This window comes from Alligator mississippiensis, chromosome 1 (genome assembly GCF_030867095.1).
Source record: "Alligator mississippiensis isolate rAllMis1 chromosome 1, rAllMis1, whole genome shotgun sequence".
Classification (NCBI taxonomy): Eukaryota; Metazoa; Chordata; order Crocodylia; family Alligatoridae; genus Alligator; species Alligator mississippiensis.
In genome coordinates, this window is record NC_081824.1 from 265,201,432 (window position 1) to 265,220,519 (window position 19,088).

General features: G+C 41.4%; 1 protein-coding gene across 1 annotated transcript in view; it reads left to right on the top strand.

Annotated features, from left to right (window-relative positions):
- Positions 1 to 990: 990 nt before the first annotated feature.
- EPHA6 (EPH receptor A6) overlaps positions 991 to 19,088 on the top strand; it is a 978,007-nt gene continuing 959,909 nt past the window's right edge. Inside the window, exon 1 of the mRNA XM_019476566.2 lies at positions 991 to 1,447. Within this exon, the coding sequence (XP_019332111.1) occupies positions 1,285 to 1,447 (163 nt within the window). The 5' untranslated portion in view covers positions 991 to 1,284. The remainder of the gene's footprint in view (positions 1,448 to 19,088) is intronic.

A 19,088-nucleotide genomic window follows, 5' to 3' on the forward strand; every position in this document is an offset into this window, starting at 1 on the left:
TTAGAAGCCCTCTAAGGAGAAGTATTTCATTTGACCTGTTGTTAGAGAAGCCCTTTGAAGCCCTCTCTGGTCCCCTTTTTACAATGCTGTGACCCCATCACTGATTGCATTTAGCCTGGTCCTCTTTTCATCCCAAGTGCAATCGGTGATGGGGTCACAGCATCGTAAAAAGGTGACCAGACTATTTCCTTAGAAGCCCAGCGATCTTGAGATGGGACAAAAAGAGGACCAGGCTATCTCAGGATCACTGGGCTTCTAAGGAGATATAGTCTGGCCACCTTTTTATGATGCTGCAACCCCATCACTGTTCACACTTGGGACAAAAAGAGGGCCAGGCTAAGTGCAATCAGTGATGGGGTCACAGCATCATAGAAAGGGGACTAGACTATCTCTTTAGAAGAGGACTTCTGTAACAACAGGTCAAACAAAATACTTTCTCCTTAGAGGGCTTCTAAGGAGACTTTGAGATAGTCTGGTCCCTGTTTCACACTGCTGTGACCCCATTGTGGATTGCCCTTGGGATGAAAAGAGGGCCAGGCTATCTCCTTAGGAGAGGGCTTCAAAGGACTTCTGTAACAACAGGTCAAATGACATACTTCTCCTCAGAGGACTTCTAAGGAGACCTTGAGCATGGAGAAAAGAGGACCAAGAACTCTGGGCTTGTAAGGAGATAGTTTGGCCCCCTTTTCATCACAACAACGCTGCCGGGGATGCTCGCGGGGTGGCTTAAAGAAGCTAAGCCAAGTTTCCAAGCGCCCTTGTCTCCTCTCTCTCTCGCTGAAGCCGCCACCACGCCGGTGAGCCAAGCCGAGGGGATGTTTTTTTGTCTTGTCAACTAACCCCCTCTAGTGCTGAACAGGCTGCATTTGACCTGCGGGCTGCCAGCCGCTTCCAGGCGGGGAAGCTCTTCCCTTCGCCTCCTCGCACACACGCACACACACGCGCCCGTCTCCCCTCTCCCGAGCGGAGCGGCTGAGGAGGGGCCAGCCCTGCCCGGGCCGCTGCCAGGGCGTTCCCGGGGCCCAGCCCGCCTCTCTCCGAGGGAGGCAGGCGGCGAGCGATGCCCGGCGCTGGGCTGGCGTGCCCGCCCGGCCAGCCCCAGCCCCTGGAGCCCGGCGCCGGCGGGGCAGCGCGCGGAGCCGGGCAGGGGAGCGGCGGAGCCGCCTGAGCCGCGCGGCGGGGACCAAGTTTAGCGGCACTGGCATGGGCGCGGGCAAGGGCAGCCCGCCGGGCCGGAGGATGCTCCGTGGAGGCTGAAGCCAGGGGTGGCCCGGCGGGCGGCGGATGCCTCTGCAGCACCTGGCAGCCCGGCCCCTGCAGGAGGACGCCGCTTTGCCGCCCGCCATGGGGTGCTGCCCAGCCCGGGGATTGCTCTGGAAATTTGGCCTCTTCTTCCCGCTCCTCGCAGCCCGCCCCGCTGCCTGCAGCCACGGCGCCGGCAACCAAGGTAGGGGGCGGCTGGCCTGGATCCGCTGGCGGGGATGGATGGATGTGGCCATGGGTGTTGGGGGGGCTCCCACCAACTTTCCTGTCCTCCGAAGTGGCCGGCGGTCGGCCAGGGCAAGGGGAAGGGGCTGCGGGCTGCTGCTGCCGGCGTGTGGCGGCGCTTCCAAGCCTCCAGGAAACTTCAGCGCCCGGCGCTTGCTTTGGCTTTGCCGGGCACCTGCAGGCTGGGTCCCCCCCTCCTTTCAGTGGGGAAGGGTCCCCCCCTTTCAATGCCGAGGGTTTCCCCTCCTTCCAATGGCAAACGGCCCCCCCTTTTCAGTGGAGAAGTCCCAAATAGCTGCCCCTCTTTGAGGAAGAACCTCCAGTGACTCCTCTGCCAGGGGCAATCTTAAGTGGGAGGGCGGGGGGTATTTCGGTTAACATGAGGGGAAAGGGAATGCCTCCCTCTTTCCCTTCATTTGACAGGTAGCTGGTGGCAAGTTAAGTGTCCCTCCCCCCCCCCCCAGCCCTTTAAAACCTCGTTTTACAGGGGGCTGGAGAGAGGGACTCTCATGCCAGACCTCTGGGCTTTACGGATTTCCATGCAACAAGGGATGGATTATGCATCCGCCCCAGTGCTTCTGCAAAGCTGCCCCAGATTTCCCAGGGGGGAGGCGTGGGTCCCTCCATAGGCAGAGCAGAGGCAAATGATGCCTCGGGAATGGAGCCCATGGCTGGATTTTCAAGGGCGAAGGAGCAGGTCCTCAACAGGCAGAGAGCAGACAAAATGTGCCTCCTGGACGGGAGCCCATGGATTTCCAAGAGTGAAGGATTAGGTCCTAAATAGGCAGAGGAAAGGGGAATGTGCATGCTAGACTGGGGCCCCTTGGATTTCTAAGGGTGAAGGCTCAGGTCCTAAATATGCCAAGTGTAGGTAAATGCACCCTCTAATAGGGGTAAAAGAAGGACGGGGCTATAGAGGGGTTTTTTGTCTTATGTAATAGGACCAACAAGGAGCATGTGGTGTAGGAAAGGATCTGTTAGGACTGCTGTAGCTAAGGTTGTGGCTGGCTCCCTGTCTTCGTGTCTGTTTGCAGATGCAGGCAGAACTTGCTGTAGCTCAGAGTTGACACGACAGCAACAGAATGGTAGCTTCTTTTGGTCTGAAGGTTAAGGTGTAATGTGGTTGCACTTAAAGAAAATCCCAAACAGAAGATTGCTGGCTCCCAGCATTTAACTCGAAATTACTGCCCTCTTTAATGCCAAGAGCTCTAATTTAGCCTCGATTCCTAATTCTGTATATGAAGCCCTTCTTCTGATTACACCTGTGATTAAACATTGACAAGCAATGGTCGTGTTTTGCTTATGGCACTCTTATCTTAAGCTGTATTTGTAACCACAGACTCTTAGCAATACAGTAAAAAAAATAAATAAAGGCAATACAGTAATACTTATACTCTAAAGTCTTAAAAACCTTAACATGGTATATTCAAAGTGCATTCAAGTATTGCTAGGAAGTTTTACTAAGAATAATCATCATTAATGTTGCAATGTATGTCATCCAAGGAGCACAGCAAATTTCCTTAACTGGTTCCCTCAATGGACCTTTCTCTGTAAAGTAGTGGAGGATGATTGTGGTGCATTTAATCCTTACCTGGAAATGTCCTTGCTGCTTTGGATTTGTTGGCAGAACTCCACTTGCATAAGACCTGGTCTCTGTGTGGGGTGGGTTTAGAAAAATATGAGTGCTGAAAGACAGTGTTAAAGGGGCATCCTATAAATCACTTTGTCTGAAATCTCCTTTATCATTATTAACATGGGATCCCTAAAATGGCTGTAGTAGAAAGAAATGTTTAAAGGACATATTACTTTTGTTTACATTATTCTCTTGACAGTACCCTGTATACCGTTAGTTTCAAGTTTCCCTTGTCTAGTTATATTTCAGAAGTTATCATAGGGGGCTTTATCTCAATTAATAGGAGAGAATTCCATTTTAAAAAAAGGAAAACATGATGATAAAACTGGAAAAAATGACACTAGGCATTGGGCGGAGAATAATAATTGAAGATGTTTTTACCTGCTTATTTTTCTGAAATAGCATTTTCCTTTGAACTCATCTATAATACAAAATATGACTATAATTTGTAGCCTTATCAAAACCATTTTATACATATTGTCCTCACAGCACAAGTCTTCAAGGGCACCACAACAACCTAGCTTTCAGTTCCCCCTTATTACCAGTGCATGCTAATGTCCTATGTATTGCAACAAGGCCTATCAAGACACAGGAATAATGCTATAAGATACTGATTTAGCCTATTTGAAAACTGTAAAGTCATTTAGATTAAGGATAAAGAATTTTTAGTAAGTAATTCATGGTAAATTTATATCTTAAGCTCCCAATCTGATGTATATGGTGTCAAGATAAAAATGTTTAAGTGAAGCCATCCTTACAATTAAAAAAAATATTGGAAAAATATGCTAATCAAAATAAATTAACACAAAAGAGAATGTCACATGATTTGTAATTTTAAAAAGTCAACTTTGAAAGCTTTTAATACGCCTTCAATAGGTATTTTAAGGGGGATAATGATAATACCTTTTGCTAATAATGCATGAGCGATTTCAGGATATATTTACTTCATGTAGTATTAAGTCTCCCACACTCGTCAAAACTTTCAGTACTGAGACAGCATTCTAGAGCATTAATTGCACATTGTGGAAGCCAAACATTAAAAACTCAGTCTGACATTAATCATGCATTTGAAATGGCCATGGTAGCATAGATATACAATCTAAGGCATGAAAAACACTATGATAATAAAACATTAGCAAAAAAAATTATGAAGACATTCACTATACAAAAAAATGGGGAAGTATTTTTCTTCCACGTGCAGCGAACTAAATAAGAATCTGAACAACATAGGGAAGTTATGTATTGTGGTCCAATGAGGAGTTCAAAGATACCAAAATGAAGTCTGTAAAAAGGTCTCAAAATCTGATATAGTATACTGAAAACAAAATGTTTCAGTATTAAGTTTTCAGAGAGCAACATTTCCTAATTTGTAAATGAATTTGGATAAAAATATTCATTGCTTTAGCTCTTAATCTAATAGGTATAATTGAATTTTCAACTTCGCTTTAATGTTCTCCTTTTGTGAATATATATTAAAAGTCAACAGCATGTAGGCCAGTTAATATAAAAAAGCAGAAGAATTTCAAAAGAAAGTTAGTGCAAAAAAAGAAGATTTACACTCCCACAGGAGAAAAAAAAAGAACAGCTGCTTATATTGTTATATCTGTAGTTAATTCTCTGAAAAAAAATACTGATAATGTAATCCACTCTTTACAAGGGCCAGGTGAATTTATAAATTAAGAAATTTTTTTTTTTTATTAAACTGGGAACACAATTGAAAATTGAATTTAATTCAAAACTAAAAGAAATTTATTTTTTTAAATATACGTTCTTGCTTCTCTTACCTTTGACTCATTAAATCAGTGCATGGTGTCTTGTCTGCCTGGCTTTAGATATAACTAAAATAACAGTATTGACTGAGAAGTAAACTTACTCATTCCTTTTAGTGGAAAAACAAATTCAAAAAGAATTTGTGGTCATCCTTAGAGCTTGTTTTTCCTAGGAAAAGGGTCTGTATACAAGGCAATTGTCAACATCTCGGTGTAAGCAACACATCAGAAATCCACAGGAAACATCATAGATCTATCATTATTTCAAACTGTGGTGGGTTGCTTTTCCCAAATTCACGTTGATCAACTGCAGTATCCACCTTGTGCTAGCTACATTGATGGCAGTAGATTTTGGCCTTTGTTGCTGCTTGGTGATTTGGCTGCCAAACTCTGAGCAGATTTTCTAATTATTCTCCAAGCTAAAAGTACAGGGGAAAAATCTTAGCCATAAGTCATTTATGACTATAAATTGTGGGTCACAGGCAGTATGTTGTAAAATAAATGTGATAACTCCCTTTTTCCAACCACCACTCTTAAAAAATAAATAAATCATGTTGGAAATGGACGATATCCAAGCCCTGAACTGCAAACCTGTTAAGTTGTATTTACTGTTTTCTGTCACTGGAAGGTTAGATTTCTAAAAGGAGACTTTTGCAGAGTTTTATAGCATGTTTCATGTATGTCTGTGAACTGCAAGAGCAACTTGTACATCTTCAAATATGTATCAGTGCATTTTGGTAGCTTGTGAGATGTGCAAGCATGGTCTGTTTCATGCTATTTTAAAAAGGAAATTGTATGCATTTTCCTTATACTTAAAGTGTGTGATATCAGTGTCAAATTCTAATGCGGAGACTTCCTTCAAATTGAACATTATGTGAGCCGAATGGCTCAGAGCATGGGAAATACAGCCTGGTGGTTCTGCTGCTTAAAATCTAAACCAGATGAGCAGTCATCTCCAAGTTGACAAGTGTATGTTTTTGTCCCATTCTCAGTAGATAACCATTCATTTAAAATATAACACCCTCAGAATTGCTCCTGCAGAGACTATTAGGAATAATAAAGACAAGATATAATGGATATAAAGACTAGAGGATGGCAACCTAGGTCAGGATTTGAAGTGTAAGGGAAGTTGTGTCAATCTCATACTTGTTTTGTAGGCAGGAAAATGTATTAATAAGGGCCGTCCATCCAATATTTTCTGTGACCGTTATAGTTGCTATGGAAAAATGAGAGAAAACAAAAAAATGTCAGTGCTCTGGTGTGGGAGAAGAGTATCGAATGAATCATGAAATTATTTCTGCCTCAAGCTATCAAGATTTTTTTATAGGACTAAACTCTTCCTGCCTGTCCTAGATCCATATAATCTTGAGTGCTAATGACAGCTTTGGAATCCTTTCAGTAGCAGATACGTGTGAAACTTCATGTATCCAACAACTGAGATTAGGACTACATAAATATGTAAAATGAACAGATTTGAGGATGATTCATAATATGTTAACCCAAAATGCTAATGTAACTCTTTCACTGCTACTAAATGAGACAATGCATGCAGTCCTTTAATTTCTAAGCACTGTACAGCTGGGGGATGTGGGATGGGCAGACAAAGAATCTGGAGAAGACTATCAAAAATGATTGAATGAGTACTATGGAAAAGCCAACGAGGAAAGATTAAAAAATAATATGTAGGACTCAGCCCAATCATGTATAGTGGAAAGCTGAGGTTTAACAGGGCAGCTCTGGCTACCGTGCTGCTAGTGGTGGCAGCACAGCCAGCTTTAGTGGCAGCTATTTTTAAATCTCTCCAGCCCTGCTGCCCCAGTCATCCCCCCCTCAGCGACACTACTGAGGGTTAAGGTGTAAAAACGTACTGCTTCCGAAAAGCAAACCGAAAAAAAAATGGAATGTGAAAATATTTCCACTAATACAGAAGTATTCACCTAAGAAAATATAAGAGGAAAATGCTAACGGCATTTTTTTTAATGTAGCCTGCTTGTTTAAAAAAGAAGGCAAATACTAGAGAATAAACTGTAGGAAATAATTTTGCATTAGTAGTGGGTGAACTAGATTGCTTTCTGCCTCTTATGATTTATCTGAAGTGAACAGTAGTTTTCATTTCAGCCAGTATAGAGATGAAAATCTTTCTTGCTTCAGGACTGAAGACAATCTAACTACCAGAGATCGGGATGAAACTAATATCGGAGGCAGATAACCTGCATCTGTTCACTGTGCCATTCTTTCTCGTGTCTCTGAAGGATTTGGTTCTGACTGCTATCAGAGAGAAGCATAGATTGGATGAAAGCAGGGTTTAAGTCAAAATGCCAGTTTTCCTATATGCTTTATGACTGGGTTTTGATAAAAGCAGAGTTTGTTAACATCCAAAGGAAGTATTGAGGTGGTACATAATTCCATTTAGAGTTTGGACTGGGTCTCCAGCTACATATTCTAGACCACAAAAACTAAACTAATCGCAGCCTAAGAATCATTATCTATGTCTGATGGCAGATTTAGTCCCAAAGAACTTTTCGAAAGTTTGTCACAAGCAGACTTAATTAGTCAGTAACACCTTGTTACGTGGCTTCTGGAGCTCTAAACCCTTGTTTTGTCCACACATTAATACCTGAAACTAGTTTTAAGCACACTGGAGCCACCCAAGTGGCAGTCTTCCAGCATCTCAAGTTGCAGACTCTCCTCTCTCACTCTCCTGTTCTGTGTAGACAATCTTTCCACCCTCTGAACTCTACTGGCCAAGGGAAGGTTCTGGCACCAAGCAACTCCACCTCTGGCCCCCAAGGGTGTAACCTTCTGACCTCCAGCGGTGCAACTCCATGCAAACAGCCTGTAAAACAAATGCCAGCTAGCCAGGTCACAGAGCACATGGATGGGCCCAGGATTGGGGTGTAGCTGGGGTGGGGGAGGGGAACACAGTAGGAGGTCAGATCAGGCCCCTTGAGCTGGGGCTTCCTTCCTGGCACATAGGCAGTAGCTCCCCCCAAAAGTGCCTTCCCTCACTGCTCATACCTCCCAGCCACACCAGGAAGTACAACCAACTCCCTTCACACCCTGAACCCAATTCCAATTTCATAAAACACAAGACCTTCTTTAATTTACCTTCTGTTTCTTTTAAAATTCTTTGGGTTTTGTTTTTTTTCACTTTTTAATAATGTTATCCTTCAGTGGCTGACTGCCTTCATGTCAACACCCTTCCTGCACCCCTATTTCTTTTCCACCTCCTATTTCATTAACCACCCCCCCATCCCATTAACTCTCTACCTACCAGCTTCATGGCCCCCTCCCCAATTTCTCATGCACCCCCCCACCTAGAGCAGGATTAGAATCCTGCCTTGGCTCATCGGTGGTAATTCACAGCTGTAGCTCCTAGTCAGGTCCCTCCTTGCCAGCCATCTAATGGCAAGTCACAACTGTGCAGGTCAGGGACAGTCAGAGAGAGTTTTTAGCCTTAAAGTGTGATTGCTCAAAGCTTGAGCTAATATTAACACCGATCAACATTTGAGCAGCAAAAAGTGCAAAGCGTAATAAGGCCCTAAGATGTATAACCTATGTTTTTAGTTAACAAGACTATATATGTAAATAGAAATATTTCCTTGGAAAAAAAAATAATAGAGACTTTTTTTAAAGCACATATACTTATGCATTATGAGATTAGGAACATGCATAAATTACAACTATAATATAGTATTAGAACTGTTACCTGATTTATCACATGTAGTTTTATATTTATCACTTAGAAAACACAGCTACTAGTTGAGGGCCAGATCCTTATTTCCAATAATAAATGGAAATCTCATTTGTAAGAAGAGAAATCCATCCATACAAATAAAAATGTATTTATTAGTTATTGTGTGCAGTAATAGAGGAAATTGGTCTATAACGGACTGGTGTAGTAGCATGAAATGGAAAAAGCAAATTGTTCATCCCAGAAAGTCTTCTGACATCTGTGGACTGTGTTAGTGTCTATAACAGGTGAACAGCAAAAAGATCAGATATTCATAATATATCTTCAGAATCCTTTTTTAATCGTAATAATTATAAACATGCATATAGACTGATTCTATCTTTTAAAAAAAAATTATGTATATGTCAAAGCTGGAAAACTTGTACAACAGTTTTATTTTCTCAATAAGCAGAATGATTGTCAAACACTCAGTGAAAAACTACTACTCTTCAAACAAAGACATTTCTCAGATTATCTCTTAATTGCTGTATGTTTCTTTTCTGTAGTGTACCATTTTGTTAGTAAACTTATCTAGTGGTATTTGTTTCTCTTTTTTGTGATAGATTTAAGTAACTTAATCTGCATTTTTCCCCCTGAAGTCAGTCAAACTTCTGTTTGAACAATGCTACCATTTCTAGGCCAAATTCAACTCTATAAATCCACATGTAACTGGAAATTCCACCAGAGCTGATTTTTGGCTCAATAAACTTTTTATCTGGCTTTTCAGAAAAATTCAACTTTTTTTCTTGTGTTTATGTCCTTTTTTCTATTGATGCTTTTGTTAGCCGATTTCCAAAAGGAAAAAAAAAATCTTTTTGAAAACATCACTCTTGTACTTCCTGTGTCTAAGAAGTGTTCTACTCATAATCTGAATAATTTTACTCATAATCCATGTGTGGTTAGGCATGGCTTTTGGTTATCACTGGGTCCATGTAATCTTCACTGAGTCCATGTAATCTAAATTCTACTTCTGAAGTATCTGTAGCTACGCATTATGCAAGTATCAAATTGTGATTTGTTTCAAGTGTCCAATTCAGTGACATCTACTCATATTGAAACAGAAACTGACCCTATGGATATCTGTTTTTAGCATCTGTGAAACGTTTGTCCTGATTTTTTTTTTTTATACTAAGCATATGCTGATGGTCTGAAAAGGCATGTTTACCATGCGTTGTCTGGAATATGACTGTACACTTAGACAAAATTCCATTGAAGTTTATAGAGAAAAAAAATGGTTAAATTATTTGAAAATAACCATTTTACATTGTGGTATGTTTACAGACCAATTGTCAACAAGGACGTTTTTTCATTACTCTGTGAATTGTGTAGGAATTCAAATAGCATTGGTTAAATTCACAATTTTTCCCCACTTAGTAATGTTATGCAAACATTTTCCTACTTTAAAATCATATCGGCTACAATTCTTGAAACTCCCTCAACCTTTAGATATTAACTTCAAGTTTTAAGTCATTTTTTTAAACCATCATATAAACCTCAAACCTTTTTCATACATCAGGTAAATTAAAACATTTCAACACTGAAGTTAGTGTTAGAGTGAGTAAAAAAAAAAATAGAAGACTCTTGATGCCCACTTAATTTAAACATATCCATATGTCACAGTTTTAGGTTCAAAGTTTCTTTCGAGTTAGTTATAACTGCTGGATTATCTATTTGTATTGAGTACAGCTGACATGGACAATAACTAGTAAATTCAAAAACTTGTCATTTGTTTGGAGATAATAGTAACTCAGCTAAAGAAATTTCTATTTTGCAAGATGTTTCAAGAATTTGAAATGTGCTTTGGCTTAGAATTGGGACAAAGTTGCCATTTATAAATTTGCCATAGTATAAAAATTATGCAATTTGGAATCAGAACTATAGAAGTATGTTTCTGGGTCAAAACAATTACATTAAATATAGAGCCACAAAATACAAAACTGAAAAATGTTTTGACAGTTAAGCAAAACTAAATAACAATTGATATAGACTATTCCAGAGCACATTTAATCAGAATGATTAGGGGCCTACTGAATTCACAGTGGAAATGGGCTGCATGGCAGCTCCTTTAATCTTGCAGGTCTCAGTTCCCCGCCCCCCCCCCCCGCCTCCCTCCACACCATTGCTGATTGGCTGTGGGGCCTTAGTGGGATTGCTGTTTGCTGGTGACTGGCTGGGAGACAAAAATGACACCATATTTAAAACTGTGGGCGGGGTGGAGATGCACAGGGAAACCTGCGAGATTAAAGGAGCTGCCACACAGCCCACTTCTACTGTGAATTTGGTAGGTCCCCAAGAATGATGTTACCAGGAAATGTTTAGATCGGGGCTGTCCAACTGGATGAAAAGGTGTTACTATTCAGCCCTTGGGCTTCTGCCAAGATGCTACTCTGCCCATCACATAATAGCAGCAGCTATGTTTCTGGGCTCCCTCTCCCTCCTCTGGATTCTGGCTCGTGGGGTTAAGCTGGTGCAAAAGGAGGGCTGGGCTGCCCTCGCTGCACATGTGGCAGGGGAGGGTACCACGCTGCATCCTCAGAAATGGAAGGACCCAGGCTACGCATGCTGTGTGCTGCCACATGCATGTCTGGGAGTGGGGTAGGGTTGAGGGTGCTGTGTGTGTGGCTGGGAGGAGCCAGGTTGTCTGCATGATGAGTATGGCTGGGATGGCCGCTGGACTATGCACACAAGAGGTGAGCTGGGCTGTGTACCCAATGGAAAGTGGACTTGAGTGGAGAAACCCCAGGGGCACGTCCAGATGAGCAAGCACATGCCTCTTGCCGCATCTCAAGCCCCTTTGAGACACTGCAAGAGGCATGTGTGGGAACAAAAAAAAATTCCCCGTGCTGCAAATTTGCAGTGCAGAGGCAAAATTAGACCCCTGGATATCCAGGGGTCAAACAGTATCCCAGGGGAAAAACGTGGGGTAGGGCATACCTGGACCGTAGCAACCTAAGGCAGCTAGAGGCTTGGTCCTCCACAGAGATGTCCTGGTAGCCAGCCAGAGTGTCTCTGTGGCTGGCCCTCACCCTGGTGCTGAAGCACGCTGCCTACTCATGAGGATCAGGCAGTGGTGCAAGCTTCAGGGACCTGCACCCAGCTTGATGCCAGGTAAGTCGGGCACTGGTGGGGCTGGAGGAGGGGAGAGGGGACAATGAGAGGGGCCCACTTGGCCCCAGCCCCCTGTTTGTTCCCCCAACTTCCCATTCATTTCCATGCCAAGACTGGAGACAAGCAGAGGGAGAAGCAGGGAGCTGGAGACCGGGGGGGGCGGAGGGCAGCTGGGAGGGCCTGTATCCCCTGGCGGGGACCTGGGACCCTGCAGGCAGGGTGGTCCATCTGCTGTGGGGTGGGGCTCTGCCCTGTGTGGGGCAGGTGACCCACCCCTCCTAAACAGCCCCCACACCCACAGTCCCACACCTACCCCACACCTACCCACACACTGGCCCACATCCCTCCACATCCCCCCACATCCCCCTGCCCCCCCTTCCCACCTGCCTCCTGCACACCCCACATCCCCCCCATCACACATGCACCATGTGATAAGGAAACCAAAAGCAAACATTAAAACATATAGATATTTAGGATTTATTTTATTATAATAGTAGAGACACTTGTAGGCTTTCAGATTGCTTCAACGTTGTAAATATAGTAACAAAACATTGCCCATCTGCTCAATTCCCCCCTTTCTCTTGTTCTAATTGTGGAAGAAGTGGATTTTGGGGCATTTTAAAAAGTGAATTTGGGATGCTGCTTCAGCAGTCTAGCTGACATAGTGTCCCCAGATACCAAGTGGCTGGGCCCCAGAAGCTCCTGAGCTGCTGATCAGGGCAGGTTGTTATACTGCTGGGGACAGCACAGGTGCTGGCCCCAAGCTCTGGCTCCCCCTGACTGCAGATCCGGGAGGAGCCAGGCAGGGTTATTTTGCCCCAAGTGGCACAATTTGCTTCACAGCAAAGTGCATGTCCAGGCACATGCACAGAGGCAAAAAGCCCCAGCTCAAATTTGCACCACTTCTGTTTGAGCTGCTGCAAGTGCATGTGCTTGCATGTATGGATGTGCCCCAGGTGTGCAGGGCCTCTATGCTGTGTTGTATCCAGAAATTGAGCAGAGCTGGATTAAACTTTAGTGCAACTAATTTCTGGTGGAAAACTTTGCACAGGTTTTTTTATTATTTATTATAAAGATCTTAAATTAAGAACACTTATTTCCTATTTAGTTATAGACTTTTTAAATGATTTTTCCTGGAAAGATAAATACTTACATACATATGAATGTATTTTGATGTTTCTTGCAAATGATCTAGGTTTAAGATGGTATTCTGCTTCTTCCTAAATAGTCCTTGTATCTTCAATATAATATTGTCTTATTCACTAGTTTATGATAGATGGCTATTTTGAACTTGTGTACTATGTTTATTTACATTTTGGCTTCTGCATCACTGAGTTAGTGTTAGCAAACTTCATACCTACATAATCATGGTCCATTTTTTAATAATATGACATTCATTACAGTTTTAGTTAGGGGCTTATGAATGCAGGGCAATATCACTACATATGAATGGAAATCAGCAGAATGTCTGTAGGATCTGATTCTGCGAACCCTTCACTTAATGAGGAAGGAGAAGGTGTAACTAGCATAAAGTTTCCTCAAATCTGGTGTGTGGTGCATGAAAGTGCTGTTCTGGAGCCCTGTTAGAGAGTCATCAAAGCCTCTTCAGGATGCTGGTTTAAACAGGTGTGGCTGGAAAGTTGGGAGGCATGGCTAGGGTCCCTCTTTCACAGTCCTTGGACCCTAAAGCACAGAACATCAAGGGTGCAGGAAGGTCACTGTCTTCAGCCAGAGCTCTGGACTTGACTTTCAATTCAGAAAGATTTCCATGCTGAGCTTGAAGGAGTATGCTGTGAACAGTGACTGCATTAAGTAAATATTAGTTTAATAACATAAATTAAGGTCAAGCACTCCTGGTCTCTGTAATTCATTAGAAACTTACTCTGATTTCTTCTACTTGTCTTTATATATTTTCTTAATTGCTTCTTAAGTTTGATAGCCAGTTAAATTTTGTATATCTATGCTGATTCCAGTTTTGATAATGTAACAACTCTGATTAGAACCAGCTTACTTGATTACCAGATATTATGCCAAACTTAATAGCTGTATTTTATATTTTTGATCAATTTTTTATGAGAATATATGTTAGCTAGATTTGGCTTTCTTTCCCAATTCAATCCCTTTTTCTTTTTCTTTTACAGTTGATTCAATCTCACTTTTTTTTCTTTTACAGTTCTTAAGATTCTAAAACAGGTATTTCTATAGGGAGCTCTCTGGCTTCTCAAAGGACTTATTCCTGCTGATACTTTTGCATGTGAGCAACTTCATTTATGAATCAAAGAATACATGTACTGCTCCTTGAAATCTGTAGCTGGAAGTCTGACTTCAGTAGGAGCTAGGATGTTTTACTTAAAAGATCTGTAGAGAAATTGACAGTTTGAAGGAATAATTGTCTTTATTCTAATAAAGTACTTTGGTTTGGGTTAGAAAGTTACTTTGTAACAAGCCAACAGATTCTTTGTCTCATATGGGATGTTTACATTTTGGGAAAGAATTCAGTACATTATTCAGCCTGACTCAAGCAACTGGATATAAATAAAGTAGGGATGGTTCTCTGGGAGAGAGGATCTGGGGTATGGAACATAATGTTTCCTTCTGAGGGGAACCAAGGCTAGGGAGAACACAGATTCCCTTGAAGCCAAACCCCAGAAATGAAAGTGGTTTAAATTTAATTGTATATGGATCTAAAAGGCTGTGAGGAAGTGGACTGAAACACTGAGGGTATGTCTACATGTGCACTTTAATGTACAGTAGCTTATTTTACTGCACATTAAAGTGTTATGGAGAAAAACATGCTATTATGCTAATGCACAGTAAAATAGGCTACTGTGCATTAAGCATGACTAAAAAACTGTGTACATTTGTTACTGGGGATTAAGGCAGCCTAATACACATTTGTTTAGTACCTCGCAATGGAGATACTAAATGTAATGTGCATTAGGAAAAGTGTCTTAATGCATGTGTAGATGGACCCTGGGTCACTCAAAGGCATTTCCAAAGGGGTATGTGCTGTCCTACAGAAACCCCCCCCCAGCTATTCATACTTCTCATTTTATCACCCTTTTCCCCATTTACCTAAGAAATATGGATTATACTGCATAGTTTTCAGAACCATTTCTAATAAAGTCTGGCACTTCTGTACATACTAGCAAATTGCCCATCAAGAATGACGGGGTGGGGTGGGGTGGGGAAGGGCAGGTGGGGAATCTTGCTAATCCTAACCCCACTGTTAGGCCCCAGCTGAAGTCTGGGTTCGTGCCTGGTATGCAAAGGCCAATAAAGATACCAGGGGTGAAAGTATAAAAAAGATTTATTGCTAGCAATAAAAGGTGCAAGCGGAATAATCTCACTGAACAAGCACAGCAGATATGCAATACTAAGCCCCTTATATACAAGGGTTTGAATCTTCATAAGCATCCTTGTTTGCTAATTGGTTATAAAGGAGTGATGCAAGGAGTTCTTTACTGAGCATGTCTCTATACCTGTGTTTTAGCTATGTATCTCATTAACATACATATATGTTTCATTAGCATATTTCTTCCCCACCTAGGGGTGTGATTTTTAGTATTTTAATGAGCTCTTTGTCCCAGTACCTCTGATTCTGTTTTTGTTTTCAAGCTTCCTCTATCTAAGACTGTCTGCTCCTTATCATTGCAGATGGGCATTTGTCACATAACATTCACTTTTGCTTAGGCTTTGCATAGTAGTTTCTAGGTCGAACCTCACACCACCAACCCCACACCGCTGCCACCTCCCAGAAGCAGAGGGTGGGGGAAAGCTTGCCCCTCCATCCCCCTCATGCCAAGGAGCTGGGCTGGGGTGGGGGGATAGGGCAAGGCCAGCAGTTCTGGCCTCACCCCTCATGCTCTGTCCCCTCCATCCCTGCCATTATGGTGGCTCTCCAGCATGCCACCACTGTCACCTCCTGTCTGAAACACACTTGGAGCACTCTGGTTGTTTTAGTAACCAATCAGAGTGCTCCAGGAGCATTACGGACAGACAGACAGATGGACTAAGCCTTTTATTATATTAGAATTCTGGTTTTGATAATTTGGTGTTTCATTTCAGTAAAGATACCGGCTTAATAATTTGGTGTTTCATTTCAGTATCTTGTTTATATTATGACAGTTTCAGTTTAAAATAAAATCTATATGGCACTTCCTGAGAAAAAAGATAATCACCGTCATCTCCAGCTTGACAGTTTGAAAGTGCACACAATACATAAAGAGGTAGAAAATACATGTAACAAGAACTCCACAATTTCAGTCCATTTAATGGCATCTGCACCTAGCACAAAATGGGGAAGGTCGCCTACAGAAACAATGTCATTGGTGCATAGAATGTATGATTTGTCTTAATTGTAGTTCCCTGGTTAAAAGATGTGATTATTTGTAGTCTCCAACTTACCTACTGTTTTTTCCCTTACAAGCAACAAAAGAATGAAAGACAGAACACATATTTGTAACATTTATTCATCTTAAACATTGTAGCAAAATGAAAATGTAAATGATTAACTATAGAACTTGTGTCACCTTCCATTTTCTAAAATAAAATGTTATAGCCTAAATCACATAACTTTACCTGTTAAGTTTGATCACTGAATAAAACCTGTAGGTTTAGAGGAGAAAGTATTTCAAATTCTTAACAAAAGCAGAAATTTAGATGCTGCTGTCCCACATAAAATCATGGAGGGCTAACAATATAAGGGAAAAAAATCAGATTAACATACAATTCAAAGGGTCAGTTTATCTTCAGGCAGTAATAAGTCAAAATCCATGGAAAAAATGGTAGAGTGAAAGGCACTTATACAGAAGTCTGGATTCAGCAACTTCTATTAGTACAATATGATATGGCACTAGGCTGTCAGCGATGCCTCATATATATGTTGGGGCTCCTACTACAGGCTTCTGAAGGAAAACTTGAGCCTTTTGTCCTTACTGGATCAATCAGGATAAGGAATCTATGTTCACATTACTGAAGTTGTTAAACATTCAGTTAGCAGAATGGTGTATATAGTAGGAATACTTAGGAGGGTGGATATATTAGATCTACTGATTCCTTTGAAGGACTTCTGAATTTCTCAGCATTTAAGTCTTTAACTTCAGAGTAAGTATTTTAAATATATGAGAATCAAAAATATGATGGAAATGTGGCAAAAAGGAACTTGGGAACTAAAGTCCATGAAAATACCTGGACTATTGCAGAATCAGTTGGACACCTAAATGGAATCTTGTGTGTGGACATTTGAAATTTTGACAGCTATATTCAGCAGCAAGCCATGCATTTACACCATGATTTCTTTGTTACAACCCCCCCCCCCCCCTTAATTTGTAGGATATAGGAAATAAACACCTCATATAGGAAATAGAAGGCATCTTAAGTTTATTTCCTATCTGAGAATTTTCTATTACAAAAGTAGTATAGTAGACATATTCAATAACAGGATATATGCAAAGGAGCAAGGAACAAATGAAGGAAATATCATGAGTACTGTCTGAAAAAATAAAAGAGGTCTTGAAGAGGATTGCCTTTTGTAGTTAAGATTAGAATGGTATTATATAAAAACTTTCTAAAGAATATCAAACTATTCCTAACTATAGTGAAGCTAAGAAGTACAAGAAATGAGTTTCCCTTTAACTTGGCCTTCTTGCACAAATACATTCTAATAGCCTTTACATACAGGATCACACAATTATTCTTTGTGCTGAGAGTTTCTCCTTCATTCAGTGCAACGGAGGAAAGTATGAGTTTTTAATATTTACTTTTATTTTTATGAGTGCCATGAACCGTAAACTACATTGCCATGAAAATGCTTCACTGAATACTGAATCCTCATGGGTGCTAATATGGTACTTGGATTTTGATATATTTCCCCTTAATGAATGAATAAAAATAAAACAACAATAATGTGAAATTAATAATAAACTAATGATTCTATAATGAATAATTCACTTACCTCACCAGAAAGCCATGAAATTAAGGTAGCACTGCCTCCATTTTGCAGCCAGTTAACCAATGTGGATTTGTCAGATGCTAAATTGTTTTTCACAGATCCATAGGATTTTTTTCAGTGAATCTTCTGAAAGAACTAATGAATCTTTTGATGGAACTCCTATAGCTGCTCCCCCATTCAGGGCTAGAAAATTGCCTTTCAGAAATTCCCCTGCCAGCATAACCACGTGATTTTACCTGAAGGACTTGGTTTGGAGTCATGAATGCAGATTGCCCTCAGGCTTTCATACTGATGGACCAGCTGTGTCTTAGGGCTGCCTAACTCCCACAGCCTAGGAAGCCAGCTGGCTTAGGAGAGTGACATTCCTGGTAGCTCTAGCGTACATTAGGACTCTTATGTTTTCTTGAGATGGATTTGAGATCCAGGAAATTAAAAGGACTCTTAAGGCTTCCAGGCTGACTTCTGCAGAGCTGAGATGCATGTGATCTCAGTTAAGGCTAGTTATTTAAAGATAGTCATGGAACAGAAAATCTACTTCCTGGCGAGGTTTGCCACACACCTTCCAACTCCAGTAAAAATGTGGCAAAGGGCCCACAGACAGCAGCCTTCTTCATTATGCAGTTTTTAAGTCTTAGTACCATTCATCCAGCGTAATAATTGAGCCAGGGATCTTATGGGAAAACAAGTACATCATTATTGCCTTAAAGAGTATCATCAGGGCTGGATGAAATATTTTTAGTGCATATTTGCTGAAAGATGAGGTTTTAGTCATCCAAACTATTTGTGAGTCAGGGGTGAATTTACCCAATAGCTCATGGAAAAAAAGTTCCGTCTAGATTTGCAAAACAAGTACTAAGTTTGCCCTCTTTAACCCAATAGTTCAATGATTAAAGCCTTCAGGTGTAGGAGACTTGGATTAAATTATCCTCTGTTTGAGGTAATTTGAAGCCATGCCACGTATGTTCCAGAATGCCTTAACCACCAGACAGTAACAACCAATCTCCAAGTACTGCCTCAATCTCTCCTGTTAATGCAGTTTTAACATCCTATAAGTATTTTGGATCAGTGACGGAACCCAGATTTCCCACCTGCCAAATGAATGTACTAGTCACTGCTAGAGTTTGTCTCTGGCTCAATGAATATTCAAATATTTTACACAAACTCAAAAAGTTCAACAGGAAAGATTGATGGGGCTCACTTCAGAGTATCATGTAGCCTAGCAGCCTCTTGATAGGGGTAGTATGAGTTCAACCCCTGTTCTAAATCAAAGTGGTCTTGAACTGATATCTTCCATTCTTAAATCATTCCCTAAACACTAGGTCAGTATATTCTGATAAGTCACTTTCCTTTACAGGCTAATTTCTCCTGGTGGCATGATCCTGTTTTTCTGTATGTTTTGTTTTT